The sequence below is a fragment of the Drosophila virilis genome, chromosome X, assembly GCF_030788295.1.
Source record: "Drosophila virilis strain 15010-1051.87 chromosome X, Dvir_AGI_RSII-ME, whole genome shotgun sequence".
NCBI lineage: Eukaryota > Metazoa > Arthropoda > Insecta > Diptera > Drosophilidae > Drosophila > Drosophila virilis.
Genome location: NC_091543.1, coordinates 20,508,458 through 20,536,214, shown reverse-complemented (window position 1 = coordinate 20,536,214; position 27,757 = coordinate 20,508,458). Strand labels below are relative to the sequence as shown.

The 27,757-nt window shown below is 43.7% G+C and overlaps 4 protein-coding genes across 8 annotated transcripts; 2 read left to right on the top strand and 2 right to left on the bottom strand.

Annotated features, from left to right (window-relative positions):
* Positions 1 to 110: 110 nt before the first annotated feature.
* Positions 111 to 10,924, bottom strand: wcy (WW domain-containing adapter protein with coiled-coil wacky). 5 transcript variants are annotated; one of them, XM_032439510.2, is made up of 14 exons: positions 10,534 to 10,924; positions 7,691 to 7,727; positions 4,887 to 5,235; positions 4,595 to 4,822; positions 4,410 to 4,484; positions 4,271 to 4,346; positions 3,468 to 3,553; positions 3,302 to 3,397; positions 2,824 to 3,239; positions 2,467 to 2,753; positions 1,878 to 2,401; positions 1,643 to 1,809; positions 1,046 to 1,173; positions 111 to 966 (listed from the first exon to the last, which is right to left on the bottom strand). In XM_032439510.2, the coding sequence occupies exons 1-14, from the start codon at positions 10,554 to 10,556 to the stop codon at positions 888 to 890; spliced, it is 2,571 nt and encodes an 856-aa protein (XP_032295401.1). In that variant the 5' UTR covers positions 10,557 to 10,924; the 3' UTR covers positions 111 to 887. The 5 variants fall into 5 exon arrangements, with proteins under 5 accessions (XP_032295401.1, XP_032295400.1, XP_002055623.3 ...); XM_032439509.2 differs by having other exon boundaries at positions 9,760 to 10,921; XM_002055587.4 differs by having other exon boundaries at positions 4,893 to 5,235; positions 9,760 to 10,917.
* A 259-nt stretch (positions 10,925 to 11,183) lies between these two features.
* On the top strand, positions 11,184 to 12,309 carry LOC6632069 (uncharacterized). Its single transcript, XM_002055588.4, has 3 exons — positions 11,184 to 11,327; positions 11,409 to 11,468; positions 11,523 to 12,309. Exons 1-3 carry the CDS (start codon positions 11,292 to 11,294, stop codon positions 12,033 to 12,035), a joined length of 609 nt encoding a protein of 202 aa, XP_002055624.2. The 5' UTR covers positions 11,184 to 11,291; the 3' UTR covers positions 12,036 to 12,309.
* On the bottom strand, positions 12,295 to 22,428 carry LOC6632103 (uncharacterized). The gene is made up of 6 exons (XM_032439511.2): positions 19,672 to 22,428; positions 18,252 to 18,657; positions 17,670 to 18,196; positions 13,095 to 13,456; positions 12,833 to 13,022; positions 12,295 to 12,766 (listed from the first exon to the last, which is right to left on the bottom strand). Exons 1-6 carry the CDS (start codon positions 22,088 to 22,090, stop codon positions 12,603 to 12,605), a joined length of 4,068 nt encoding a protein of 1,355 aa, XP_032295402.1. The 5' UTR covers positions 22,091 to 22,428; the 3' UTR covers positions 12,295 to 12,602.
* LOC6632104 (uncharacterized) lies at positions 14,326 to 17,279 on the top strand. The gene is made up of 2 exons (XM_002055591.4): positions 14,326 to 16,120; positions 16,617 to 17,279. The coding sequence occupies exons 1-2, from the start codon at positions 14,409 to 14,411 to the stop codon at positions 17,173 to 17,175; spliced, it is 2,271 nt and encodes a 756-aa protein (XP_002055627.2). The 5' UTR covers positions 14,326 to 14,408; the 3' UTR covers positions 17,176 to 17,279.
* Positions 22,429 to 27,757: the final 5,329 nt, after the last annotated feature.

The window sequence follows — 27,757 nt, the reverse complement described above, 5'->3', positions numbered from 1 at the left end:
GTTTCATATACTCTATATATATATGTATATATATGTATATATATTGTATATAGTTAAATTAGCATTTTATTGCAGTTGAGTATACTAGGTTGACTTGGTTTTGTTTACTAATGTTTTGTTTTTACCTTGTTTACTGTTTGTTGTTGGTGTTTTGTTTTCTTTGTTTCCTTTTTTTTTTGTATATTACTTCGATTCGATACGAGGAGGCTTCTTTCTTATTGCTTCTTGGATTGGTTTCGTTTTGGGCTTTGTTTTTTTTTTTTTTGTCCGTAGTCTCTGTTTGTTTTCAATTAGTTTTGCTATATTGTTTCGATTGTTATTGGTGTTTTTGTTTGTTTGTTTGTTGTATTTAGATAACGGCAACATAAGCTCAACATTGCCGCCGGCGCTTCATGCTTATTTAAGTTATAAATTACGCGTTGCTAATTATTAATTATGTTTTAGTTTCATGTGTTCTTCTCTTCATCATCATGTTGTTGGTTTGTTTGTTGTTTGTTGTTTTTGTTTGTTTGTTGTTTGTTTCCGTTTTCGTTTCCGTTTTGTTGTCGCTGCAGCAGCTCCATTGTTGATGTTACCTGGTCGGCGACCAATATTTGTTCAGCACCTGTTGCCTGCCACTAGCACAGACGCCAACAGTGTCACCAGGGAGTATGCCCGCCGCCAACAAAGAAGGATGCACGTGTTAATTGCCCTGCTCCACCCTGCTCAAATTGCGATGCATCATCATTGGGAACTGCATCGGATGAGCGAAACAGATGAGATAAGCCACTCATCTGCATGGGTTTAGTGGGGCATTGCTTTCATCATCATCAGCTGCGCCAAAATGTGCTCTTTTTGAGCCTGACAGACAGCTTGCGATGCACGCGCAGCCTAAATTGCTCCTGATCCTAAGTATCGTCCGACATGAACGCGTTCTGAGTCTTCGACTCCTCAATTCGGCGAATTTGCTGGCGCAGATACATGATTCTGTTTTGTATTGTAATGAATGATAGCAATAAATTAGCTACAAATTGTACACACCACAAATATATTTTAGCACACTTACTTTTGTTCCTGCAGCGTGGCATTGATCTCCGTGCTCCGCACTAAACTGCGCGCACATTTCAGTTCAGCGCATATCCGTGTGCAGGTGATGTCCCCAAACAGATGCGTGTCCTCGCAGCATTTCTGCGCCTGCAAGAGTACCAAATTTGAGTTCATAAACAAAATCTCGAGATTTTGGGGCAGAGGGAACCTCAAGCAATATTCCTGCCTAAACTAACTAGGTGAATACTTAATATGCAGCTTTAAATCAAATAAAAATTAATATACATTTAACATTTTCTCATTAATGAATGATATGATTGCAACTCTTTGATTGTTCTCTTATTTCCTAAGCCCTTTTTTATAATCACATTTTTGGAGTTCTTGCAAATGTTTTTCAGTTGGTTTAAAAAAAAGTGAATATTGGTATAAAAAAAGTCAGACCAATGGAGTGCGCTTTATTCGGAAATTTCGAACTAAGCTCAGCTGTGGAAGATGTGACCCAAAGGTATGCGGTACGTTTGTAAAGCTCGTGTTCTATATTAGAGGAACCTCATAATAAATACCGCTCCCATTTTTAACTGATGTTCTATTTGCCCGCCCAGTGCCCTTTACTCACCTGGCGCTCCAATACTTCCGCCTGCCAGTTGGTCACGTGCGCAATTAAATCAGCGCGAAAGTACTTGGCTAGCTTGGGTGATATTTCCGGGCCACGCAGATTGGCCGCCTGCACTGAGGCCACACAGCTCTGCAGCGTGCTTAGCGTGGCCGAACCAGTGCCATCGACTGTGAATACAAAGAAGTAAAACATATTAACATTAACCATAGGGATTTTGTCAATAATGTGCACTTACGTTTGCGCTGCTGTTGGGCTTGCTGTGCCGCCTGCTGTTGCGTCACTTGGGCCGCGGCCAGAGCTGCTGCGGCAGCGGCTGCTGCGGCAGCCACCTGTTGGTGTTGTTCTAAAGCTGAGCCACTTAAATCTAATTCTTGTGTTGGCGTTGGCGGCCCCTCGCCAAGCGCCACTGCACTGCCGCACAGACTGTTGCTACCCATGGAGGTGATGACGCTGATGCCGCTGACAGTGCCCAGGCCGGGTACGTTGCAGCTGTTGCTGTTGCTGCTGTTAGCGATGGCATTACTATTGCCGATCGCATTTGTCGCCGGTGAGGAGGACACCACGCCAACGCCAACGGCAAGCCCATCTGCCACCGTCTTGAGGCCGAACGGCGCATTGCAGGTGTAGGCGTTACTGGCGTTAACATTGTTCGTGTGACTCACGATCGTTGGTATGGGACTCTTTGTATAGCTCAGCGATGGCGACAGACTATGATGGGCATGCGGCATGCACATTGGTGAGTTGAGTTGGTTGCTGTCCCTGCACATGAATAAATGGATTGGTTAGTATAAACCCATAAGGAACTTTGTGTAGAGCTAACTCACCTTAAGCTGTTTAAGGAGCTGGCAGTCACATTGTGGAGCGAGTTGTAGGCATGATTTACGACATCGGCTGCTGAGCCACTGCCTGCGCCCGTTAGGCCCCCACCGCTGCCGATGCTGCCGAGAAGCAAATGATGATGCGGCGTATCAATGCCGCCAAGGACTAAATGTAGCTTCTGTCGCATCATCAGCGTCGCCTGATCCTTACCAGCGCTGAGCAATTTGCCAGGTGGCCCGGGCGCATTCGAGTTCAGATGATTCTCCTGATTCGCCAGCGTCGGCACAGTAGTCTGCAAATGGAAAACACACACAATTAATAAATCAGAAGATGCTCGAATAGCATTTTGTTTTGTTACTTACGCTGGACGTTGAGCCAATGTGGCCGACAACTGAGTTTCTAAGGCTGCTGTTGCTGCTGTTGGCAATGGTGGACGGCACCGAGGCCAATCCGCTGGTAGGCAGCATTGTAGCGCCGCTCACCGGTCCACCACCACCGCCGCCCCCACCAGTGCCGCCCACTCCGACGGAACCGTAATGCGCCCCCATGGGAGTAACCACTGCGCTGGGATTTGGATGAGAGGCCAGTCGTGGCAGAGCATTGCCCAATGCGCCCGCCATTACGCCCTGTGGCATCAGAGACGACTGTTCGCTAGACTGCATGCCACCTCCCACGCTGCCGCCATGTGTGGTGGGTGTGCCGCTTAACGAATAACTGGCCTCCGAGGTGGGCGTTGAGTCGCCGCTGATGTCCATATCAGCATTATCGTTATGTCGACCTGCATAAGAATTATGTGAGTATGGTAGATCAACTGTTAGACGTGCTGCAGATGCTACTTACCATCCAAACGCCTTCGATGGCTGGGCGGACCGCCATCGTTGTCATAATTCCATCTCAGTCGTGAATTGTCGCGCGAAGAATTGGAATGTTTGTATGCTGTGAATGGAGAAGCGTGTCAATTGTTATCATTCTTATTGTTGAATTCTGCAGACCGTTAGAAACTTACTCGATCTTGAGAAGCGATCATCGCGATCTCGGTCCCGATCCTTATCGCGATAGTCCTTCTCACGATGCTGATCACGCGGCAAGTTTCTAAAGTGCATTGAACAAAATGTTAGCAGAGATTCTGTATATGTGTGTGCATGACCCTTGAATAAGTTCAGGAATAACAATTAAGAGCGACTAACGCAGGCACGTCGCAGACTAAAAACCCTTGTATTACAATGATTTATGGTTTTGCAGATATGTGAGACAAATAGTAAAGCCTGGAATTACTAAGTTAGCTGAAGATCTAATCAATCAACAAGAACTTAGATTTCGATCGGTTATTTCTATGATATATGGATAGTGGTCCGATCCTACATATGAACTGCCAGCAACAAGAGACGGAGCTAGGCAAACCAAGACTATATATACTTTATGCTGTCTTCATTAAAACATTATGGAGGAGACCAAGGAGCTAAATATATATAGTTACGTCTAGCTGACTATTCAATACAAATAAGTGTTTAAGTCCCAAAACTATCTTGATAACAACGTAGCCTAAATTTGTCACGAACGGAATTGAATTGGACCTGCCTTAGAAAATATTTGTCGAAAACAGTTTTTCTATAAATGCAAATTGAATACAAATTTGTTGGTTACGCGAACATAATTATGATCCCTACGAAGCTAATCAATATCGACTAAGAATTAAAATTCGATGTGGCTAGGTCTAGAAATATGTCAAGCGAAAGAGTACTTAATTTACGAGTCGCAGGAGATAGTTGCTCTACTTTCAATATTCTGGGATTGACTGGGATTTTATACCTTTCTCTATCTACCCATTCCTTAGGCTTCTCCCACTGGGAGACTTCAGTTTTGCAGTTGTAGTAATACATTTTGCCTGTGAATAAACAAGTTTGTTAGCAAAATAAAATTCTGATTTAAGGCCAACTGAGGCACTTACCAGACGAGCTGACATGCTCGCTCCAGTCGCCATAGCGCGCCACACGCTCGCCGCGATCACTGCGCTCGCGTTTGTCTGGGGAAGAGTAGATAGACGTGAGCACAGTTTGGATAATGATTGAATTATATAAGGAGCTTTTGCGACTACACACACACACACACACACACACACACACACATACACACCTGCATATTTGTCCTTCTTGTACATGTCCCGATCGCGATCGGCGCCCCTGTCACGCTTATCACGCAAGTCGCGCTCACGCTCACGATCCCGATCGTCGGAGCCGGAGCGCTTGTCGTTTTCGCGCGATGAGCAAAGCTTAGCGCCGCCGCCACCACGACGATCCCTGTCGTGATTCGTGCGATACGATGACTCCGAATCACGATCATTGCCGCGCCGATCACGTTTATCTGAAATGGGAAAAGGTATTTGTGTAAGTATTGGGAGTACAAATGTGATAATTGTTGGTATTACAGCTACCGGAATATTTGTCCTTTTTGTAGATATCGCGATCCCGATCGCGCATCTTTTGTATGAAGCTGTAGCGCTCGTTGCTACCACCACCGCCGCCCCCGCCGCCGCCGCCTCCACCGCTGCGATGATCGGTGCGTTCGCGCAGATCATGCGAGCGCGATGATGGCGAATCTATGTCCGGTGATTGTGAGCGATAGCTGTTGCCATTATTCAATGGGCCGCCACCACCGCTGCCGCCTCCTCCACCGCCTCCGCCGGCACCAGCACCGCCAGGCGAAATGTCGCGATCGCGATAGTTGGAGGAACGATCGCGTTCATAGTCGCGCTTTGAACTGCTGTACTTTGAGCTCTGTCGAAGAAGATATTTGTAGGGTTTTAGGAATTGCATTAATATAAAACGAACACACACAATTTACAGATGATTATTGTTGTTCTTGTTGTTGTTTATGTTGATTCGTTATTTATAAACATTATTGTTATTATTATTAACATGTTATTGTTACCAATGTTTGAGGGGCGAGAGTGGGGCGGGGGGACGGAACGGGCTGGTCGGTCATTAGTAAAAACTAAAGCTACGAAATATAAACAAAAAGTAAATCTACAATGATATGTTTTGCTATAAAATGTTTCTTGCCAATAGTTGTTCTTGTCTTTTTCTTAATGTTGCTCTATTTTTGTAGTTGTTGTTGTTCTTTTCGGACTGTGCAGTTCCAGATTTAAATTTTGAATTTTCAAATTTTTGGTTTGCTGTGCGTGTGTGCGTGTGTGAGTGTTTATGTTTGCTGTTTGTGATTTGAGAGAGGGTTGGGAGCTTGTGGGCGACACGAAACGAACACAAAACGAACATAAAACACGAAAGCAATCAAAACGTAAAGTGAAGTTTCTTTTTGTTTATGTTTTTGCTTTTGTTTTGTTTCTTGAGCACGTTGCAGATTGTTGTTCTATGTGCGTGTGTGTGCGTGTGTATGCATGTTGATTCTTTTTTTTATTTATTTTTTTTTTTTTTTTTTGTCAATGTTATTGTTGTTGCTCAATTTGACTCATTTGCTTTTGTTTTATTTATTTAGTTTATGCAGTGGCTGCCGCTTTTTAAATGCAATTTTCCTTTTACTTTATCAGTTTTCTCTAATGTTTTTTTTTTGCCTGTTTTTCGTTTTTGTTTCTTTCTGCTTCTTGATTGTTGCTGCTGGAACTACTTACATCAACGCGACAAATTCCGACGGCTGCCGCGGCTGTGGCTGCTGCTGCTGCTGCAATTTTAATGCTGTGGCTGCTGCTGCAGATGATGTTGTTGTTGTTGTTATTGTTGTTGTTGCTGCTGTTGTTAATGTTGCTGCTGCTGTTGGTCAGCATTGACAAATCAACGGCCATGTTGCTTCTGCTGCTGCTGCTGCTGCTGCCGCTCGTCATAGATGGCGTTGGCGTCGGCGTCGTGCTGGTCCTGCCGCGTGGCCGCGCCTTCCTCAGCTGCCGCCTCGTCGTTGTTGCTGTTGTTGTCGCCGGCTGCTGCAGCAGCAACACTTCAATATTGCTGAGGCACTGCAGTCTGAACGCGATGTATGTCTGCGAGTGTGTGTGTGTCTGTGTGTGTGTGTGTGTCTAGTTAGAATATCCTTTGCTTTATATCCTTTTCTCTCTCTCTTTTTGTTGTTTTATTTATTTTTTTTTTTTTTTTGAATTGTTGATGCTTTTTATGGCTTAGGCACGTTTGTGTTGTTGTTGTTGTTGTTGTTCGTTTGCGAGTTTTATGTTAAATTTGATTATTAAGGCTACGTTCGATTATGCGCAGTGTTGTTTTTGTTGTTGTTGTTGTTGTTGTTGTTGTTGTTGCTTTCTTTTGCTTAATTAATAGTTAAGTTAATTGTTTATTGCTTTTGCTTTTTGGTCTTGCAATTGAATTTCGTTGAGGAAACTCCGTTTATTAAAAACTTTGCATTTAAATTTCATTAATATTTAGAAATAATAAAATTGTTTGATATTCCTATAGCGATCTATTAAATATATATTCGTTTATATAAGAATATTATGTTTCGTTTACGATTTGAACGCGTTTTGTGTATATTTTAGAATTGCTTTTTCGATTCATTTCAAACGGTTTCTCGATTTCTTTCTAGTTTTAAGTTGTTCGATTTTTGGCTTAAGTTGTGCGATTTAGAATTGCTTTGAGTTGTGGATCTCCAGTGTTTATGTAGCTTTATCCAAGTGTTACTCTAATTACGTGTACATTAGTTAGATCAGTTCGTTTGATTCGCTGCAATGCCGCGTGCCCAAAATGCGGAGTGGGTTGGAGAGGGTAACAAATGAAAGTTGCGTCAGTACTACATACAGACCAGACAGATACAGATACAGATACAGATGCATATATACATATACCTATATGTATGTACATATGTGTATATGTCTAAGAGCATGTCAAATTAATGGAGGCAGCACACACACAAGCACACCTTATATATATATATATATATATATATATATATATATGTATGCACACATACACACACTAATTAACTGGATGAAGAATGGAACAATGCACACAATTATGGATCTAGGGATATATGGATCTATGGATTTGCACGCTTCTATAATACAAATTGACTATGGCATTAAACAAAAAAGCGTATGGACTCTACATTTGATATATACACTCATATATATACATATATGTATATATTTATATATGTATATATATAACAGAAAACGAGGATATTAGTAATAAAAGTTTTGGTGCGTCTGAGTAGAGGGGGATTTTGAGGGGGGGGAGGGCTCTAGTCTATAGACTGCCGTCGACGGTCAAGGCTCACCTGGTAGGATGTGTGACTGGTATGCTTCTCAAAGTACCTGCAAATCAAAAAGGAAACACAAAATTTAATAAACATGTCTAAAAGGAGGACGTTAAATACACGCAAAGGCGTTTAGTTAGTGCAAGTTACTTATTGCTGTATTATTAGTACATATTAAAATTAGACTACCATATATATATATATATATATATACTTAAATGACAAATGCAGAATGATGAAAGAAATGGCCAACAAATAAATAATAATCATGCAACTGAAAAGCAACAAGTAATGAAATCAACTAGTAGATATTTATTTGGTCTCGTTGTTAATGTAGTTTTGTTTGTTTTTTCGTGTTTCGTGTTTGTGTTTTGTCTGTTTCTCAGTTAACAATTGGTTATATATAGAGTTAGGAAATGATATTATGGATGGGGCTCAAGTTTCATGCGTTTAAATGGTATCGGCTGCTCATCATCATCGTTATCAATATTATTGTTATTCTCTTCATAAACTTCATCGGAAAACATATATTCGACCCCCCCATTGTCCTCATCCGCATTCTGTTCATCGTCTTCGGATAGATCATAGCATGGAAATGCCTCGGTGTGTGCTATTTTGCTGGATATCAACTTATTGTTGCTATCGTAAACACACTTGCAGACCGTATAAACAACCGTAAATGAGGGCTTAACCATTCGAATGGAACCAGGTGGTTCAATATTCCCCCCCTGTGACGAAGAATCGTTGTCATCCATTATGATGGGCTCTGGGTTCCGTAAGGCGAGTGCTGGATTCAATTGGGCAACTTCATCGGCCAGATCAATCGTAAGTGTGCACTTTTCCAGCTCATCCCCGATATTATCATAATCGCCCTCGGGCACCAGATCATAGATCCTATTATTGCACAGAAGCGCCAACTGTTGTGGAATATTCTCGTCAACAGCTGGACCAGGCTGCTGGGCGACATCGTTACTCGGCTCGCTTAGGGTTTCGCTCCAATTGGAGCCGCGGCCCGAATCCGCCTCGGACTCAGAATCATTCCAACCATCATTCATATCCATTTTTCAGTTGTTATGGCTCTAATAGAAATGGAGAAATTCACAAATATTGCGTGTGTGCCGCTTTTTGCTAATCCAAGTGATATATTTTTCAAATATTTACCCACAAACAAAAACAAAATAAATATCTCAATATTGTGTGGTATGACTTGATTTTCCGTTGAAAGGCTACTGATTGGTTAGTCGGTTTCTTAGCCCAGAGGTTAACAACACATGCAGTGCGAGAATTTTAACATATAAGTATATATGTATATATGTATACAAAATTAAAAAAAAAAAAAAAAAAAACAACAACAACAACAACAAAAAGACGTCAAATGAATTCTAATGCAGAAGAGTTCAGGTCCTTTACGGGTCTCGCCTCCAATCAAATAGAATCGAGGCTGGACCGTTTTTCTTTTTGTAGTGCCGAAATGCAAGCGGTAAATGACAGAGATGACAGAGAGAGCGCCATACAGCTGAGCAATTGAGAACGTGCGAGCGAGAGGCCAATAAGGTGTGGTGAATAACTTGACGTAGACGGCACACGAAAGACACAGCGAACGAACAAACGAACGTTTGGAGAATGAGCCAAAGCACGCTAAACGAGAGCAACGCAATGGAACAAAAACTAGCAATCTAAATATTACAAGATGACAATATGCAACAAACATTAATGTTTTTCTTTCACTAAATCAGATGGTCAAATCACATATGTTTAATGCATACAGATACACATGCATACATACGCGTGTTTTTATTAGCGCCTGTTCACTATCACGATTTGCGGGGCGGGGACATACATGCAAATGTGTGGGGTATAGTATGCGTGTGCTTGTGTGTGTGAGTGTGTGTCTGTGCAGCAAGCAGCAGCACGGAACGTGCGTACATATATGTATATGTAAACAAAAGTTGGCGTTTAAGTCTTTAGGGTTTTTCTACGTAGATATTGCATATAGATTTCATTTAACTACGGTGTAAGCAACTACTCGTTTATATATTTACATGCTAAGTTAGATATTGAGCGAAATGTTAATGGAAATTGTAATTTACCCATCGTTCATACGCTGCGGTTTTCTAGCATGCATTACCATCAATGCAAAGTTTTCGCCAATACGCTTCTCTTGTTATTGTTGTTGTTGATGTTTCTATTCAGTTCGGGGCTCCTGGCCGACGACGACGACGACGACGACAGCAACGATGTCAGGAGTCGGCAGTGGCATCAACTTGTGGACCCGCGCTGTTCCCTTTTGCTATCTTCAAGATAATGGCGGCAGCGCTACGTTGCCTGGCCGCCGGGCCTTTTTCCCTGTATATGCCTCACTTCTTCCGTTCCTGTGGCTCCTGCTCCACACGGCGGATGGCGCGGGTGTGTAGATGTGTGTGTGTGTGTTGTGGCGCTGCTGTTGCGTGTTTCACTGTATTTGCGGGCGTGCTTGTCTATATGTGTGTTGTGTGAGTGCGCGTGTGTGTGTCTGAATATGGGCTCTATCGCGGTCGCAGCAGTCGTCGGCAAGTGCCGTTTGCCGTTCGATGTTGCCTTCCTAAAAACACGGAAATGTGTTTGCAAACATCAGCATCTGGCCATAGCAAGATTCCCAATCAAATTTTCATGCCCACTCTGCGCTTGATTACGTTTCTTGGAAGCTGATCTGCGTTTCACGCCTTCAAAAGCGCTCGCGGCTTGCACTTTTTCACTGGAGAGTGTCTGTGTGTGTGCGTGCGTGTATGTCGGAGTATGTATGTATGTTAGTGTTGGTTGGTTGGTCGTCGTCGCTTCTTTGAATTTTTTGGCTATTTGCTGTTCAGTTTGGCTGTTTATCTTACCGCAATATATTTGCCGCGTGCATTCACTTTCTTGTTAATGCAGCTAGCATGCGATACTTTGAATTATTAATCAAAAATATTAAAATTCGCCCAACTGCTGCGTTTGCTTTTGGCCTCTATACTTGATGATTTTTTCAATTCTTCCACATTACGCTTTGTGCGCTCTTTCGTTCGTCGGCACGGCACGGCTGTGTTGAGTTTACAGCGTTAGTCCATATATTTATCTCGCTCTGTGTCTATTGTATATTTATCTCAGTCACTCCAATTGCCAGTGGCTATGCTCAACTACCGGCCGTTTACAGCACTAATATTGCGGTGTGGTGAAAGTCCAACTCTGTTATACTCGAAATGGCAACGTTATTACTCAATTGAACTTTTAACTCAATAATTTGCTCGGATGTTACATTAAGGCAAAGTCTCTAACATTGTTATGTAAACGCACTGTAAACTTTGTAAGCAAAAACCTTTGAAATATAATAATGATAGAAACATCAAATTGTACTTACACAGCTCGGAATTTTAATTAGAACGGCAGCAAAGAGAGGCTCAATTTTTTCATTCTATTTATTTTCCCGGATGTACGAGCCAATAAAAATATTGCCCATTTTAAAGTACCGCTTAAAGCATCGAGACTGAATTAATATATTTCACCAAAGTATCGATAAGTATCGAGTTTGGGTCTATCGCGTATCGATTCACTATCAGCATCTCTGGTGTGTAGAATTGGGCTAAAGTCAGATATTAAAGCGCCCAATTAAATGCCGGCAGATATGCCCCACATTTCAGAGAACGATGTGAGTACACAGCCTAGTGGAATATTTTTAAAAACATATCAGTGGGTATTCTTGAACATTTATAAATATTAATGCTTGCAGCTTATAAGAAATCACATTTTCCTAGCGCCTAACGGCGAATACAGGCGGCATTTGGTTAAGGTAAGTCCCGTTGGACACTCCGCTTCCCAACTTATCAATCATTTTTGCTTTTAGCTGTGCGAGCTATGCGTGGAGCATGAAAAGAAGGTGCTTCTGATGACCCAAAACCAAATGAGTTTGCCCGGCACATTGAAAAAGCCGCGATCGCTAGTTCATATGGAACGCTGGATGAGCATTGCACTCAAGGACATTGAAAGCGCACCGCGCCGCATTATCGAGCTATACGATTGCCAACCGCGTCCTGATCTCATTATATTCGATATGCATTCGATTGTCGCCGAACTAATTGGCCGCCCAGTGCTACAGCAGTGCTCCAGGAAGACACTGGTACGTCACGTAGCCAAGTGTGCCGCTGCCTTTTGCAATTACCTGGAAATGGTGCATGTGTCCAAACAGAAGCACAATCGAAACGCTGTAGACGCCATCGTTATCATGCCCACCGAAACATATCCATTGACACCGGCGCAATTCAAGCTGCTCATCGGACTTTACTTTAGCGGCAATGAGCTATACACGAATTTTTCCGCTCTCTCGGAACGCATACGCCTCTCCCAGGGCCTGCATTGAGAGATTATGTATATAGGTGTAAATAGTGCCTTTATATATAATTAAATAATGTTTAATTGTTAAATAATGGCCCCAGTTCCTGCCTTTGAAGTGTTCCAAGTTTCTCCCTGATAAAGGATCTTTACCTAATATATCAAGATTAGAGCAAACCGTTGGATGATAATTATATATAAGTATATATTTGTAGAGGCAATATATAATTCACTCTAATGTTATTCACGCAATTAAAATTTAAGTGTTGAAATAATTAAAAGCGGCATTTAAGTTAGATAAATATCAACTTTTTTTTTTTATTGTTTACGTTAATGATAAAATAAGTTATATGCACTAAGTTTGTTTATAAATATTAAGACTAAAAATATCCAAAAATATTTATATAAAAAAAAAAAGAAAAAAAAAATTACTACCAAGTATTAAATGTATCGTATTGAGTTATATAGCGTTGGTTTCGTCCTTAATTGTAAGAGCAGAAGTGCGAACCTGATCGCTGATGAAAAAAAAAAAGGAACTAACATTTGAGTTTTGCTGTGCACTTGCATTCCCACGTCCTGCCTTCTACCAACTGGCTCAGATGTAGTCCAGCATGCCGCTTACTATCTCAAAGGCGTCCCGCGCTGTTGTCTCAATGGCGCCGCTGGGCAACAGATAGCCATGTACACCGTTATCCGCCAGCTGGAACGTAAAGCTGAACGGTATGCCAATCTCATAGGCGGCAAAGGCATCAGAACAGCCTACGGAAGGACAATGGGCATGAGTAGCATTGAGATCAAACTTTGAGTGCATCTCTGACTACATACCCGAACGCTGCTCAATCAAATCATTGGCCGAGTCAACCTTGTAGCGCGCCTTGCTGCTCTTTTTGCGCAGCACATCGGTGCCCACCATGGCCACGTCCAGAAAGTCATCCATGCGCTCCGAATTGAAGGTGGAATTGGCCTTCACCGGATACGACAACACCTGTCCATAGGCCTGCAGTGATATATACAGCTGCAAAAGCAATGCACAAAATTGGATAAGCGTCAGATTAAGCGATTCGGATTTGGCTGCACACCCACGCACCTTGATCTGGGTGCGATAGTCCATCAGAAAGTCGGACACAGCTTTTGTTTCAGGCTCAGAAAAGGGCGACGGACCGGCATAAAATTCATTGCATGGCGCCTTGGAGCTACCCCGCTTGCCCCACTGATACAGCCAGTTGCGGTCCAAATCCACCCCATAACAGATCTTATCGCCATGACGCTTCTGCTGTAGCCACGTCATCGCCGAATCGAGCAGTCCAGCTGGTTGCTTAGCCACATGCTGGGAACGTGACTTCTTCCAGAAGCGATCGTAATCATGACTATACACGTACCCATCCGGATTGAGCACTGGCATTATGTACCAGGTGGTGTTCCTTACAAACTCGTGCTCCTCATCGGACTCTGAAAAAAACACGAAAACATAAGAAATAAAGTGTAAATTCAATAACTAAGGAGTTTGTCAATTCCCATTACCATGCCTGACATCATAGAGAACAACAACCCCTTTGCATCATTATACTATAAGTTGAGATATTTTCTTATATTATTCTTTCGAAATTTTTTAGATAGTTACACAACGTATATATAACCATTTTTATATATAACTACGATATGAACTTTTTGAACTTGGATAGTATAAAGGAAAGAAATTCAGAAAATGCTTAAAACATATTTTGTTAAAAGTCGTTTGAAAGATTGTAGAGATTTATTGAGCTATCGATAAGCCAATAAACGACAAAAATCGATAAATATCGATTTCCAACTCAGACATGATACAGATTAGACATATTATTAAAACTTGAGATTTCGAATTTTGAGATAATTATGAAGTTTGTATGTTGCTGATAACGGCCACAAAATCGATAAAAATCGATTTACAACCCATTTGTAATAATTAACATTCAGATATCGCCGTATATTATTAAAGCCAAACAAATCGAAGCTTAAGAAAATTATCAGTTTTTTTCAGGATGCGAAGAACCTTCCTTAAGTCGATAAAAATTCGATTTCGAAATGGATCACTTCGTAACTAAAAACCTAAGACACAGGAAACATTACCTTCTTACGATTTTTATGTATTGATTTATGTTTAGTGGATAGAATATATATTCTGGAATTTTCTTATATACCCAGCATTCCTCCAATTATACTCATAAAAGATTGGAATTATTTTAGGTTGATAATTTTTAGAAATTCAGAGAATTCATGAGAATTTTTGCCCCATCTAAGTGGGTATGTCAGTCGGATTTGATGGCCCCTGACTTCAGTTTCTATCCAAAATCTGTCAGTGCTAGTCTATAGTCAAAATTTTGTAAAAATTATTCACGTGTGAAATCCCGGCAAGCGTAGCGCAATGTCTGGACCACCGGGCCCGGCGTCACGGCCGCCTACAGAGCCTCCCTGCCCATGCACGAAGTGCAAGGAGCAGGCTCGAGCACAGCACGCCCAGAATCAAGCGCCCGGAATGCAAAATGGTCGACCATCGGGCATGAGCGCTAGGCCGATGCCATATTCAACTCAAGGCGGCCCTTACCAAGGATCGAGTCCGAGACCAGGACAGAGAATGGGTCCTCAATGTCTGTGTGGTATTGGAATGGGTCCGGGAATGGGGCAAGGCATGGGTCCAAGGATGGGACCAGGAATGCAGCCAGGAAGGGGCTCAATGCGAGGCCCAGGAATGGGACCACGAATGGATTCGCGAAGAGGCTCAGGGATAGGCTCAGGGAGAGGCTCAGGAATGGGACAAGGAATGGGTCCAGAAAATTGGCAAGGAATGGATCCGCGAAGAGGCTCAGGGATAGGCTCAGGGAGAGGCTCAGGAATGGGACAAGGAATGAGTCCAGAAAATTGGCAAGGAATGGAACCAGGAATGGGTGCAGATAATTGGCAAGGAATGGATCCAGGAACGGGTGCAGATAACTGGCAAGGAATGGATCCAGGAATGGGTGCAGAAAATTTCCAAGGAATGGATGGAGAAATGGGTCCGGATAATTGGCAAGGAATGGATCCAGGAATGGGTTCAGATGATTGGCAAGGAATGGATCCAGGAATGGGTGCAGAAAATTGGCAAGGAATGGATCCAGGAATGGACCCAAGAATGGGCTCAGATAATTGGCAAGGAATGGATCCAGGTATGGGCCCTGACAATTGGCAAGGAATGGATGGAGAAATGGGTCCAGAATATGGGCAAGGAATGGATCCAGGAATGGGCACCGAAAATTGGCAAGGGATGGAGCCAGGAATGGAAACAGACTATTGGCAAGGAAATGAGCCAGAAATGGGTCCAGACAATTGGCCAGAAACAGATCCAGGAATAGGTCCAGAAAATTGGCAGGGAATGGAGCCAGGAATGGAAACAGACTATTGGCAAGGAATGGATCCAGGAATGGGGCCAGGAATTGGATCTGGCAGGGGATCAGGAGTGGGGTCTGGCAGGGGATTAGGAATAGGTTCTGGCAGGGGATCAGGAATGAGTCAACCAAATTGGCAAGGAATGGTGGGACCAGAAGGTGCACAGGATTATGGGTATGGGGCCGGGCCGGGTATGGATATGGGCTATGACCAGTATCAACCGGGATCCAGTAGAGGCAGCGAGATGTGTCGATGCGTTGGCTCCGAAGCCAACCCAGCACAGGGAGGAAAACCAACTGGCGCTGTGGCATTCGGTGTTATGACCTTCGGACGCAAATCTAGCTTAAATGAGAATGTGCCCAGACATGATGATGCTCATTTACCAAGGAATGCTTGCAGCGTGGACTATGGCCAATATGGTATCAGTGGACCCGTTGCCGAAGGCTCAATGCGTGGACGCGACACGCTCGGCCTGCCGATCCACCTGCAAGGTAACATGGGCCTCCTGAACGCCGTCAATCGCAGCACCTGCAGCGATCATTTGGCCTGCGACGAGCTATGCGGCATCAATACCGACTGCTTTGCAGGCTGCAAGAAGTATTGGGGCAGTCGTGCCGGCAGCAGCAATCAGGTATCCGGCGGCGTTCGCATTTGCAACAACGAGTTCATCAATGCGATCGCCACGTTTCTCATGGAGGTGTTGGCCATATTAGTGTAAGTGTAATTTCTCAGTTTTTATGCCCCCAACTCATCCGTCTGTCTGTCCGCCTATCCGCCTTGCTGTCTGTTTACAGTCAGACAGATTACACAATCTGTTTTGGATGAATATACGCAAGGTGAGCTACAAAATCGATAACTATCGATTTTTACAATTGGCTTTTTAAGCTTTTTAAGACCCGATCTGTATCGGATAACTTTATCTCGTTTATCATAGGCAAGTCGAGCTAAGCGACCTGCCATCTTTGTAATATCGATAAATATCGATTTTTGCAATCGGATTTTAAGCATAGCTTGAAAATTACAAGAGTTAGATACATTTAACTTGAAATGCAGGTATACCCTGATAATTGATGAATAGATTATCGATAGCTTGCTCCGTTTCGATGAAATCGATTTAAATCGATTTATTTGTCTAGAAACTAGAATATTTGTAAGAGCAACTCGGTTTAAGGGTATCTGCTAGCCTCCTAATTTGTTGTTTACTTGACAGCTTTTTTGCCATTTGCACTTTCACGTTTTGGATAACGCTGGGCTACTATATAGTCCAGCTGATAGTGGATCTGAAGAACGCCGATCGGAATGTGCATGTGGCCGTGGGCACTGTGTTCGGCCTGCTGGTCCTTGCCTTTGCCATAACACTGGCCACGCACAGCGGTGGACCCTGCTACAATCGTGCCCACGCCATCAGCAGGAGCATCACGGCGACGGCCTCCAGCAGTATAGCCAGCTGCCAGAAGTGCAACCAGGCGGTGGTGGCCAGCGCCAAAAGGGTCTGCGCCAGCAAATGCAAAGTGAGTGGCAAACCGAAGCCAATGCCAAAGGCGAAGGCGAAGGCGAAGTCGTACTCGTCGCCATCAAGCTCGGTGGCCAAGGTCAAGCCCCAGCACAAGTCCGCCGCCAGCAGGTCCAGAGTTAAATACACGGATTGCCAGGGCCGCAAGATCTTTGATAGGTCGCGTCGCAACGCCGTCCTGACCGAAATGAAGCAGCCGCCCACGTGGCTCCTCTGGCTACGCGACAGCGTCAACAGTATTTTTTGTCGAGGATAAATAGTTACGTACCGGATCAACAATTCGCTCGCACAAAATTCAACGTTTGACATTCTGATATTAACTAGAAACCGTATAATTAAACTAATTACCATAGTCTAAAATAGTCTATAAACTTGAGCTCGATTCTTTGGACGGTTGCTCAACTCATATAACTACAAGTAGGGTTACGCTTGGGTAATACAGTGAAAATTCGTTTAACGAACACGCCCACCAGACGAACACCCCTTGAGCATTGGCTTTCCAATGACCAGGCTAAATCAGCTTAGACCCAATTCCCAATATTAACTGACGCTCGCTGTCCGCCCAAGCGAGTTTTTACTGTAGCTGCAGACTTCATTTTAACTTGGATGGACCTTCGGCTACAGCCAGACCCCAGATTTGGACCGAATGCCTATTTTTGAGCTGCCTGAATAGCATTTAATCGTAAAATAATGCTTCGGTTCGATTGTCACCGGGATTGGCTTGCGGCTGATCTTGATTGAAGTACTTACTGTTTGTGCGCATAAGTCGCAGCAGCTCGCTGATCATCCATGTGGCCGAAGCGGGTCCAATCCAGGCCAGACCCTGGGCGCCAGCCTCTATGAACACGGCATTGGCACGCCCGGAGCGACGCTTGTGCTTGAGCCGCTTATGGCTGGCGGCAGCAGCGGCGCTGGCCGCGGCGGCCATCTGCTTGGACTCGATCTTGACGACGATCAGCGGTCGACCCTCGAAGGAGCGTCCGATGTGTATCAGCTCGACGAGCTGCGTGTGCCGCATGCGCATCGCTTCCAGATAGCGAAGTATGTCGTCGTATTCGTGGTACTTGTTCCAGGTCAGGGGCGGCGGCGTCGGCGGCTGTTTGGTGGGTCGTCTAGTTGCCGCGGGTGTCGTGTACAGATAATCATCCTTGTTGCGCTCATAGGCAATGGCCTTGCCCACATCGAAGATGAGCACCTCGTGCGCAATGCCCTCAAAGTTGAGCGTGCCCTGAAAGTCGACCAGCATCTTGGGCGGCACCAGCACATCGGTGAGGCCCCTGCAAGTGTATGGATCGAATGGATTGGGCATTGGATTTGGCCATGTGAACATACCTAAGACTGGGCCCCTTTAGCCACTGCAGCTTGTTGCCGTCATCGCTCATCTTGAACTCCTCCAAGGCGCGCACCTGTGGCTCATCCTGCGGCTTCAGTCGCCAGATCTGATACTTGTCATAGCTGATGCGTCGCGGCAGCTCCGGCTTGGCGCTCGTCGTGCTGCTCACACCTGTCACCAGCGCCTCCTGCAGCGGCTTTTTGGTGGTGCCAGCGACACCCCCGCCGGTCGCATTCACTATATGATGCGCCAATATGCCAATCCAGTTTTGCGGATTGCGCAACGGTTCTACAATGGTCAATATGGGCACCTGGGGCGTCGGCATGGTTGTTGTCGTTGTGGTCGTCGTTGTTGTTGCTTTGCGGCGACGCTTGGACGTGCCATCAAACCAGCCGGCGAACCACTCTGCAAGAGCAGCAAATGGGATGGGCAGATTAAAAGAGAGCGGCGGCGAGTGCTCATAGGCCAAGAGGGTCAAACTAGTTAAGTGCTCAGGCTGTGCAGAAAGCGTGAATCTAACGCATGGAGCGAAGACAGCAGAAGCTTCTGGTGCCGCCGTTAGATCTGGGAGCGGGTCAGTGTGCCGTCTGCCGCAACGCATCAGACGGAGCAACAATATTTCTACTTGAATACGAGGGTAGTTCGAACAGTTCCAGGGAACCGCAACAAGCTCAATTGCGATCAGGGATACAAAGAATTGTCGGTTTACGGATCTGGTTCTTGAAACTGTTTATCCAAAAGTTATCTTCAGACATTGGAAGGATATCAAATTTATTGGATTTTTGTCAGAGTCAGTTCTGGCGGAGATCTAAGATGCGGATCTTTTGTATTATTTATTGCAACACACCTCGCCCGTTAATTTCTTCAGTTTTACCATAATGTTACCATAATGTATATATATTTTCTAGATCTGTCCGACAAGCCAAGTCAATGTGAGTCAATGTGAATTTAAATTGATAAATCTCGATTTAAAGAAAAAACTGCTCAAGCTAAACTTGTAGCTCAATTTTTATTTTCCTCGATATCTCTAGACATTTCCATAAAATCGATAAATATCGATTTTGAAACAAAGTTTTTTTTTTTAAGGTTAGCTCGAAAATTGATTTTATTTTATGTATTATTAATTATTAATTAGGGAACAATTCCCTTATACTATACATAGTACATCCCTGGGAAAATACCTGATTTTTGAGCGTATTCCCTTGCCCTTTGACTTGGAAATTTCATAAACAACGGAGAACAACCCAACCCTTAGTTAGGGGCTAGGGGAAGAAGAAGCACAGCCTGAGTGGGCTCGAATGTACGTGAGCTGATTACAGGGTATCTCTCGTCCAGAACATTCTGTGAATGATCTTCAGCTTCAGTTGCCGCGCTTGCGTTAGTTCGTTTATTATGGAAAGGGGACCACACGATACTCACTGTCATAGTCAGTCTCCTCGCTGGACGCCTCCGTTGTTGTCTTGCCAAATCCGAACCAGGACTCCAGCCAGCCGGCTGGCTCTGCGGGCGTTGGGGCGGGCGTTGGCAGAGGCAGCGGCGCCGCGGGCATGGCTGTGGTGCTGCCAATCTTTTTGGTGCGACGGCGCAGGCCAAACCAAGAGCCAAACCAGCTGCCGAGCGAGCCACCGTCATCGTCCTCCTCATCCTCATCCTCATCCGCGTAGCTGTCGTCGGACAGCGAGTTGTGGCTGTGGGCGCTGTGATAGAGCGTGTAGCTGGGATATTTGGGCTTCGTTGTGGCCGGGGACACATTTTCGTCCTCGTCCGCTTGGCCCGTGATGCCGTCAAAGATGCGCGACATTGCCACCTGCACCGGATAGAATATCATGCGAAAAAAGCTGCCAATGCCTGAATCTGTTATCGAATCCGAGTCCGCATCCAAATCGTTCTCCACATCCTCATCATCAACATCGTCGTCATCATAGTAATCATCGGAACTGGGACCGGGCGGACGGCGTCTGATGCGCTTTTTGCTCATGCTGTTTTTATTGCTCGATAGCTTCTCCTCGCTTGTCTCCGACTGCAGCTGCTCCTCCTCGAAGGCCAGCTCTGTAGCTGGCTCAGTGGTGCTGGTAGGAGTGGTGGTGGTGGTGGTGGTGCTGCTGCTGGTGGTGCTTTTTATAATGCTTGGCAGCTCTTCCTCCATTGCACCGAAATCGGCGCCTTCCTCCGCCGAGCTGCTGTTTTGTTCCTGCGTCGGCTTCTCGCTGCTGCTGCTGCTGCTGTGTTTATTGATTGCAATATGCTCGTTGGCCTCTTGCTCGTAGTAGGAGTCATCCGTGTCCTCGTAATCATCGCCAGTCAACAGCTCAAATATATCAAGAATCCCCTCAGCGCTGTGCTTTCTGCCCTCCCGCTCGGCACGCTCCTCGCTTCCATTGTGCCGTGCATGCAGCAGGTGGACGGCGTGTGGTACACGGTAGCCGCTGCCTCCAGTCGCGGGATTGGCTGGCAACGAGGGCGTATCGGGTCGTTTGCGGCTGTTACCGCTGGTACTTGGTCGACGCCGACCGTTGCTGCTGCCGCTGGGCCGGGGCCGGGGCCGACCACTGCTAACGGGTCGGGCGCCCGCCGATGTGCTGGGCAAGGCATCCACTGAGCGGCGCCTCAAGCGATGGGGTAGCTCAATGTAGCCGCTGGAGATGGCGATGGGCTGGTCGCTGAAGATGGTGTCGCTGCTGCTGGCGGCTGCCAGTGCGGCTGTGGGCAGTGGCATGTGCGGCTTCTCCAGCTGTGTGGCCGGAGGTGCGGCTATTGATCCTGGCCTGCTGGTCGTGCGCTTGCCCAGTACAATCTGTGGCCCTGTTGTGGTTGTCGTCGTCAACTTGTGTCCCGGTCGATGTTTTTGCGTTTTCTTCTTCTTTTTCCGCTTATTCCGCTTAGGCTTTTGGGTATTGCCGGTTGTGGGGCGGGGCCGGGGCCGAGGACGAGGCCGAGGCTTGGTTGTGGTCGTGGTTGTGGGCAACTTGAGCAGCTGATCGCTAATGCTGCTCGTCGTGCCGGTGGCCACCATTATGGGAGGCGGCCTAGGCGGCAGCTTGTTGTTGCCGGCGGCTGTGTTTAGGGAGCTTGAAACTGTCGACTTTTTGGGGGGCTTCTGCAGGCGTATGATCTGCGGACGCGCTGTGCCCAGAGCAGGCGGCTTAAGGCTGGGCGTGGACAACACTGACTGGGATTGGGACTGGGATGGGGACGGGGACTGGGCGGCGCACTGTTTCTCGTAGCGCTGACGCAGCGCCAGCAAATCGGCATCATACTGCGCCTTGGTCACATAGATGTCAATGGCATCTGTGTCGCTGCCATTGCCGGTCCACGTCTGCGACTTGGTGTTCCGACCCACTTCGCTAATGGCATACACAATGCCCGTGGCGGGATTGGTGAAGAAGATGGGAAAATTGCTGCCGCCGCTGCTGGTGCTGCTGGTGCTGCTGCTGTTGTTGTTTCCAGATGTTGCTGCTGCTCCCGCTGCTGGTACATCGCTAATCTCTATCAGTTCGCTCTGGACATGCTGCTCTGGCTGTGGCTCGAGTGGTGCGACCGACTCATAGACATACGGCTGCTGTGCCTGCTGCTCCTGATCGTCGCTGAACAGCTGAAAGTCCAATACGGATTTGGGTGGTGCCTGCTCCGGATAGGTGTAGCGGGGCACATAGTTCTCGCGGCGCCGCTCATTGGCCAGCAAATCGCGCGTCCAGGTGCGCGTCTCCCGCAGCAGACTGTCAAACTCCTCGGCGCTGGGATGATAGCCAAAGTCATAGGCCGCACACGACAGACCCGACAGACTGGCCAGCAGCAGGCGCAGCATTAGCAGCTTTACGACTATGTGGAAGGCAGGCATTTTATATATAAATGTGGCCGGCAAACGGCAACGGGAACGGGAACGGGTGCAACTGACGGCGACGGCGGTGGCAACCGGCAAACCAGCAATTCAGCTAACGAACAAGCGAGTGGCAACTGGATTTGTTGTCCACAAATTCTTGGAATAAACGCGTACGCGACCGTTTGGCTGCGAGTCTCGTGTATAAATGAAACAACGACCCAGCAGAGACCCAAAACACAAGCGGATCCAGCACCACCACCACCACCGCCGAACCGCCGACCCGCTGCCACAGCAATGCGCCACTTGCAGGAGAAACTCAAATCCCCCCCACAGCCGATATGAGAGTTTCGACTGCTTGACTTTTGCCCGTAACGTTTGAGTGAAGATGTCGCTCACGGTGTATACTAAGTATATTCGGTCGCCGGCTTCCCTCTACCGCCCCACGCATCCAATGTTCTGGGCACCTTGTCAACGTTGTGGCTGTCGTTTAGTAGCCCCGCGTCGAATCATCGAAGCATTGCAAATTGGCGATCTAATCACAGATGAGAATCAACGATCCCACTGTACAGTGGTGCAAAAGTTATGGCATGTATGGTTATGCCCGACTCGACAAAAAAATCAAAAAGCATCCCATTATTTATTTTATTATTCATGTGAATTATTTTTATTTATCAGCAGGCTTTTGGTTATGCTTGTTCCAAAATTCCGGAGCAAAAGTATAAAAAAATCTTTCTCATATTCTATTTAGATGTCGATTTTTCGAAAGCGAACTAAAGGTTGAATCGCTAGATACGTATTCCACCGTAATATATTTTTAGATATGTGTCTATATAAGTATATACTTATATAATGCAAAGTACTTAGAACTTAGAAGCGTATGTAATCAAAAAGTTTTTAATCTTATATTTGGCAAGCTATTCATGCATAAATTGGGGCGTTGCCTGACATAGGACAGTCATTTCCTGTTTTTACAATTACAACTCAATTAATTGCATAAAATTCGTTGGATGTGCTCACGTATTAAATAGTATGATCAATATAATAAGTGCTAAAGTGCAAATTTATGATAACTGGTGAGGTAATCACTTTACTTGAAAGCAAACGAAATGCAACGACACATTCGACAGTTAGGCGTAGCCACCTTAACTAGTCACAAGTCTTCAGACGCAGCCAACTTAGCTTGTTCAGTATATTTGAAGGCGCAGCCAACTTAACAAGCTCCGTAAAGAGTTAAAGGGTTTGATAATGAAACTTTGTACATATTTTTTGTATTATTTTATTATATGATAATGAAACTGAAGAATTAATTGATGTGTTAAAATTCAGAGCAAATGTGAGTTGTACGGGATAAACTTGGAAACCTTTATAGAGTTCTTTTCTCGTTGTATTTATTTATTTTTTGCTGAAGTCATAGAGCAGGTGTCTTCGAATTCAAAAAGTGTATACAGTCTTCAACAAAAAACTCTCCTATTTTTTCTATATTTAGTCAGTCTCGTGAATACATAATGTTTAAGGGCCCTGTCAATTGGAACAGATACTTTGATAAGCTTTAACTAAGCTCACCCAATCTTAATTTGTTTTCCACAAACATGAACTCTGACATGGACTGGTGCTTGTGGTTTTCGTACCACTGTGCAATGAGTTGTTCGTCTTCTATTAAATGCGCATGCGCAACGGGCAGTTACAGATTTGCTTGGCTTGCACTTTCTGCTTGGTGCTTGGCGAGTTCTACTTTTCGGATTCATACGCATCCCAGAAACTGGACTCGATCTGTGTCTGCAGTAAATGCGGCCAAGGTGTTTGAAGTGACAGTTTAGGCTTGCGAGCTGACCCCAAATGGACGGAGCACAGGATACGGCCAGCCATGTCCAGAGACTGGTTGGACTTGTCCATGTCCAGCGCCGGTCGCATCGTCCGCCCAGTTGGATGCAGTTTATGCGATCTCCAGTCCACAACAAACAGAGCCAGACACGCAAGGCGGATTAATTCAATCTCTGACATCTTAATGGAGCACTGACTTCTTTTCGTATACATATTTACCAAATCAAGATCTTTCACTTTCTACACATTCATTCTACTGTTGAAATTGCCGCCCTCGGCGTTGGCCTTTGACTTTCGCCGTTGAACCAGACCCCCCCCTCCCCCCTTCCACCATCCACCCTTCTGCTTCTATTCGTTCCTTGGCCTTACTTTAGAAAACGCCGCCAAAGAAGTTGCTGTCACCAGAAAGCAACAACTAAAAAACAACAGTAAATAAATAGTATGACAACTATAACAATATGTAGCAACAAGTTTATGCACTATATTTTATTTACTCGAGCGTCACTAAAAAACGTTTAAGTCAACGGCAATCCCCAGCACACATGCTTAGAGATGGACGCGTCGGGAGATTCGTTTTTCAAACACGCGAATCACAAATTTTAGGCACGATCATTTTAGGCACTAGAAAGAAAGTTGATTTATTTTTTTTAGCTTTTTTGCGTAAGACTTTATTTATTGTATTGTTTACTTTTATTAAATTATGCATAATACATATTCAGATTTTTGAATAACTTGCATTTATACTGAAAGAATGGAATGGAATATATTATTTTCTTAAAAAACTCCAGGCTTTAAATGAAAGCTCAAGAATTTCTTTGTACGATATATATTATACATATATATACTTAACTTTTCTTTCTATCCTCACAATTTGCCAATTTTTTTTTAACTCAAACTTTGAATAGCCTATTTTTAATAAGAATTTAATTATTTTTATTATATTAATATTCATATAAACTTCGTAATTACAATAAACTTTTTGGGATGCCGTTAATGTATGCTTAATTCAATTATTTAAATATATTTCTTATAGAAAATAAATAATAAAAAATAAGAATAATTCAATTTGTACAATTCCTCTCAGACTGGAGTCTGCTTATTCTTAAGCCTCGTGCTCGTGTCACGCGAACATTTCTAAAAGAGAACGAAAGCCGAAGCCAAAGTCTGAAAAAGCAGTGTGAAATGGATAGTAAGTAGATATGTAGTTAGCGTAGCGTACATACACATGTATGTGTGTGTGTGTGAGCAGCAGTTAATAATAATAATACAAGTTAAAACATATATATATATATATAGTATATCATACATAGTAATGTTTATAGACAATAGCGAAAAGCAACACATTTTAATTGCATGTTTTCTTTTTAGGCCCCAAACAGAAGGAGACCATGTTGCCAACAGTCGTAATTACATATGTACAATCATATGTACACATATATTAAATATTTAAAATATATAACTATAATATATAAATATATGTATATAAGGTTACACAAATAATTCTCATGTTTATCAGCCAAGAGCAAAATGTGCGCACGAGCACCACTTGAAATTCGGTTCAGTCAATATTAACTGCACTTTTTTTTATATACGAGAATATACATACATACATACATATGTATGCATGCATGTATGTATGTACGTATTTATGTATGTGTGTACTTTCGTAATAATAAAATACAAGCAGACACTACTTGAAAAGTGTGTCTCCTCCATAGCAAGTGAAATTATTCCTCTTCCAATTCCGCATATTGTATACCCTGCACCCAGAAAAATGTTCAAAAGGGTATTATTAGTTATACATATTGAAGGCCACTAGCTCTCAATAGTTTAAAATATTCATACTTATATACATATTTCTTGAGCTGTAGCATCTAGGTCAGTTCATATACATAACTTTTACAATATGCTTCACTTAGCATATATCACTTGCAGCCTGTTACAGGGTATTTCATAGTCACATTCTGTAGACGAAAGAACTGGTCCGCTTTAGTGTATTTCTTCATATGTTATTTGGAAGAGTGGCGGTTACGTCAATTTCACTTTTCACTCGAAAGAATAAAACATTAATTAACCAGTGCTAAAGTTTACCAAAAGCATAACGATCTGTAAATACCCTGCACACAAAATGTGTGATATGCATGTTGTATAAAGATTATAATTAAATACATAAATACATAATAATGCTTCACTTTTTGTATGTACGTTCGTATGTGTGTCTGCATATTTGTATGAATACATGCATGAATGTACATATGTACATATGTATACATGCATGTATGTATGTATACATGCATGTATGTATGCATACATGCATGCATGTATGTATGTATGCGTGTTCTGTTATACATACTCAACGCTGGACAAATCAACCAGCTCCTGCGCTTTAAAGTTAAACATAACGTGTTAGGAAATAACGCTTTACTCCTCGATTCTCATAATTTGAAGTAGGCTTGCAGGTGTTCATGCATTTATCATAAGTGTTGTGTTAACAAGTGCTAGTGACAATTTAGTCTTATAAGTCTTATATTATGTTTTTATATGCATGTTTGTATGCATGATGCATCTATGTATGCATGTATGTATGCATGTATGTATATTTAAATGTGTAAGTGTATATGCATGTATTCATGTATGTTTGTGGATGCATATATATGCTTTCTTATAAGTACGTCTGTATGTATGTGTATATGTATGTATGCATATATATTCTTTTATGCCAACTACGGACTTCTCGCTGTGCTGCCAGTTTAAGTAAAACATATATTAAATATCGCTCTACTCCTCAATTCTCATAAATTCAAGCAAGGTTTTCATGGACTTGTTATAAGTTTTGCGTTAACAAGTGCCAGTGACAATCTTATAAGTTATATATTTTTATGTTTATGTGTATGTATGTGTTTATGATATATACATATATGTGTATACGTTGTATATTCAAATGCAAATGCAAATGTGTATGTGTATGCATGTTTATTTTATGTTTGTATATGTATGTAGGTAAATGAGCATGTGTAACACACTTGTATTTTTACGTATATTTGTATGTATGTACGTACATAAGTTTGTTTGCTAATATGTATGTAAGTATAAAGGTATGTAGACATGCATGTATATTGTGTATATGTACACACATGTGTATATATGCATGTACATGTGTGTATGTATGTATGTAGATAGGATCGTTCTGGCGTCATTTTAATAAACTTATTTTTTCTATGTATTTATGTTTGCATGTATGCATATGCACATGTGCTTTTTCAGTTAATTTCCCTCTCTCCATCTCTCTCTCTTTTCTTTTGTTATACTAACCTGCTCTCATTCTCTTTTGCTATTTCAGTAATGTTCCTACATAAAGGACTGTCTCCTCATGCAACTCCTGTTTTTATTAGATGGAAATGAAATAATCGTTCGAAATTTCGGGCAAGTGCATACACACTTTTAAATGCATGTACATGTTTATATATATGTAAATTTGATTGTAAGTTAAGGCAATACAGAGCTGTGGTTGTTTTTGTCCTATAAAATGATCGAAAGTCTTGAAAAGAGATCGCTTAAGCTATACTCATCGCCAATTCTCAAGCCAAGGTCAGGTAGAGTGGTACGTCAATGGGTAGTCCTCCAGCAGAGCTGCGCGGGGCGGGGTGGGGCTGTGGGCGAAGCTACCGCAATTTGTCTGTTCACATTCAATTAAACTGTAAACTGTGTGTATAGGAGACGGCAATCTCATATGCCATTGTCAGATACTACAACAACACATTGTATGCGGTTGTTGTTGTAGTTGTAGTTCTGTGTGTGTCGGCAAACAGCCATGGAATGGGCAATTCTTCAAAAGGCGGGCGGCGTTTGTATTAAGAATAAAAC

Excerpts from the sequence above, each read along its gene's own strand:
- wcy (XM_032439507.2), bottom strand. The coding sequence starts at position 6,296 with ATGACGAGCGGCAGCAGCAGCAGCAGCAGCAGAAGCAACATGGCCGTT. Across the intron at positions 4,823-4,886 it reads GGACAAATATTCCGGTAGCT|ATAAACGTGATCGGCGCGGC; the intron begins GTAATACCAACA and ends TTCCCATTTCAG. Across the intron at positions 4,347-4,409 it reads CGAGCATGTCAGCTCGTCTG|GCAAAATGTATTACTACAAC; the intron begins GTAAGTGCCTCA and ends GTTTATTCACAG.
- LOC6632103 (XM_032439511.2), bottom strand. The coding sequence starts at position 22,090 with ATGCCTGCCTTCCACATAGTCGTAAAGCTGCTAATGCTGCGCCTGCTG. Across the intron at positions 18,197-18,251 it reads CTAAAGGGGCCCAGTCTTAG|GGGCCTCACCGATGTGCTGG; the intron begins GTATGTTCACAT and ends ATACACTTGCAG. Across the intron at positions 13,457-17,669 it reads GCGACTTATGCGCACAAACA|AGTCCGATGAGGAGCACGAG; the intron begins GTAAGTACTTCA and ends TGTTTTTTTCAG.
- LOC6632069 (XM_002055588.4), top strand. The coding sequence starts at position 11,292 with ATGCCGGCAGATATGCCCCACATTTCAGAGAACGAT. Across the intron at positions 11,328-11,408 it reads CCCACATTTCAGAGAACGAT|CTTATAAGAAATCACATTTT; the intron begins GTGAGTACACAG and ends TAATGCTTGCAG. Across the intron at positions 11,469-11,522 it reads ACAGGCGGCATTTGGTTAAG|CTGTGCGAGCTATGCGTGGA; the intron begins GTAAGTCCCGTT and ends TTTTGCTTTTAG.
- LOC6632104 (XM_002055591.4), top strand. The coding sequence starts at position 14,409 with ATGTCTGGACCACCGGGCCCGGCGTCACGGCCGCCTACAGAGCCTCCC. Across the intron at positions 16,121-16,616 it reads GAGGTGTTGGCCATATTAGT|CTTTTTTGCCATTTGCACTT; the intron begins GTAAGTGTAATT and ends TTTACTTGACAG.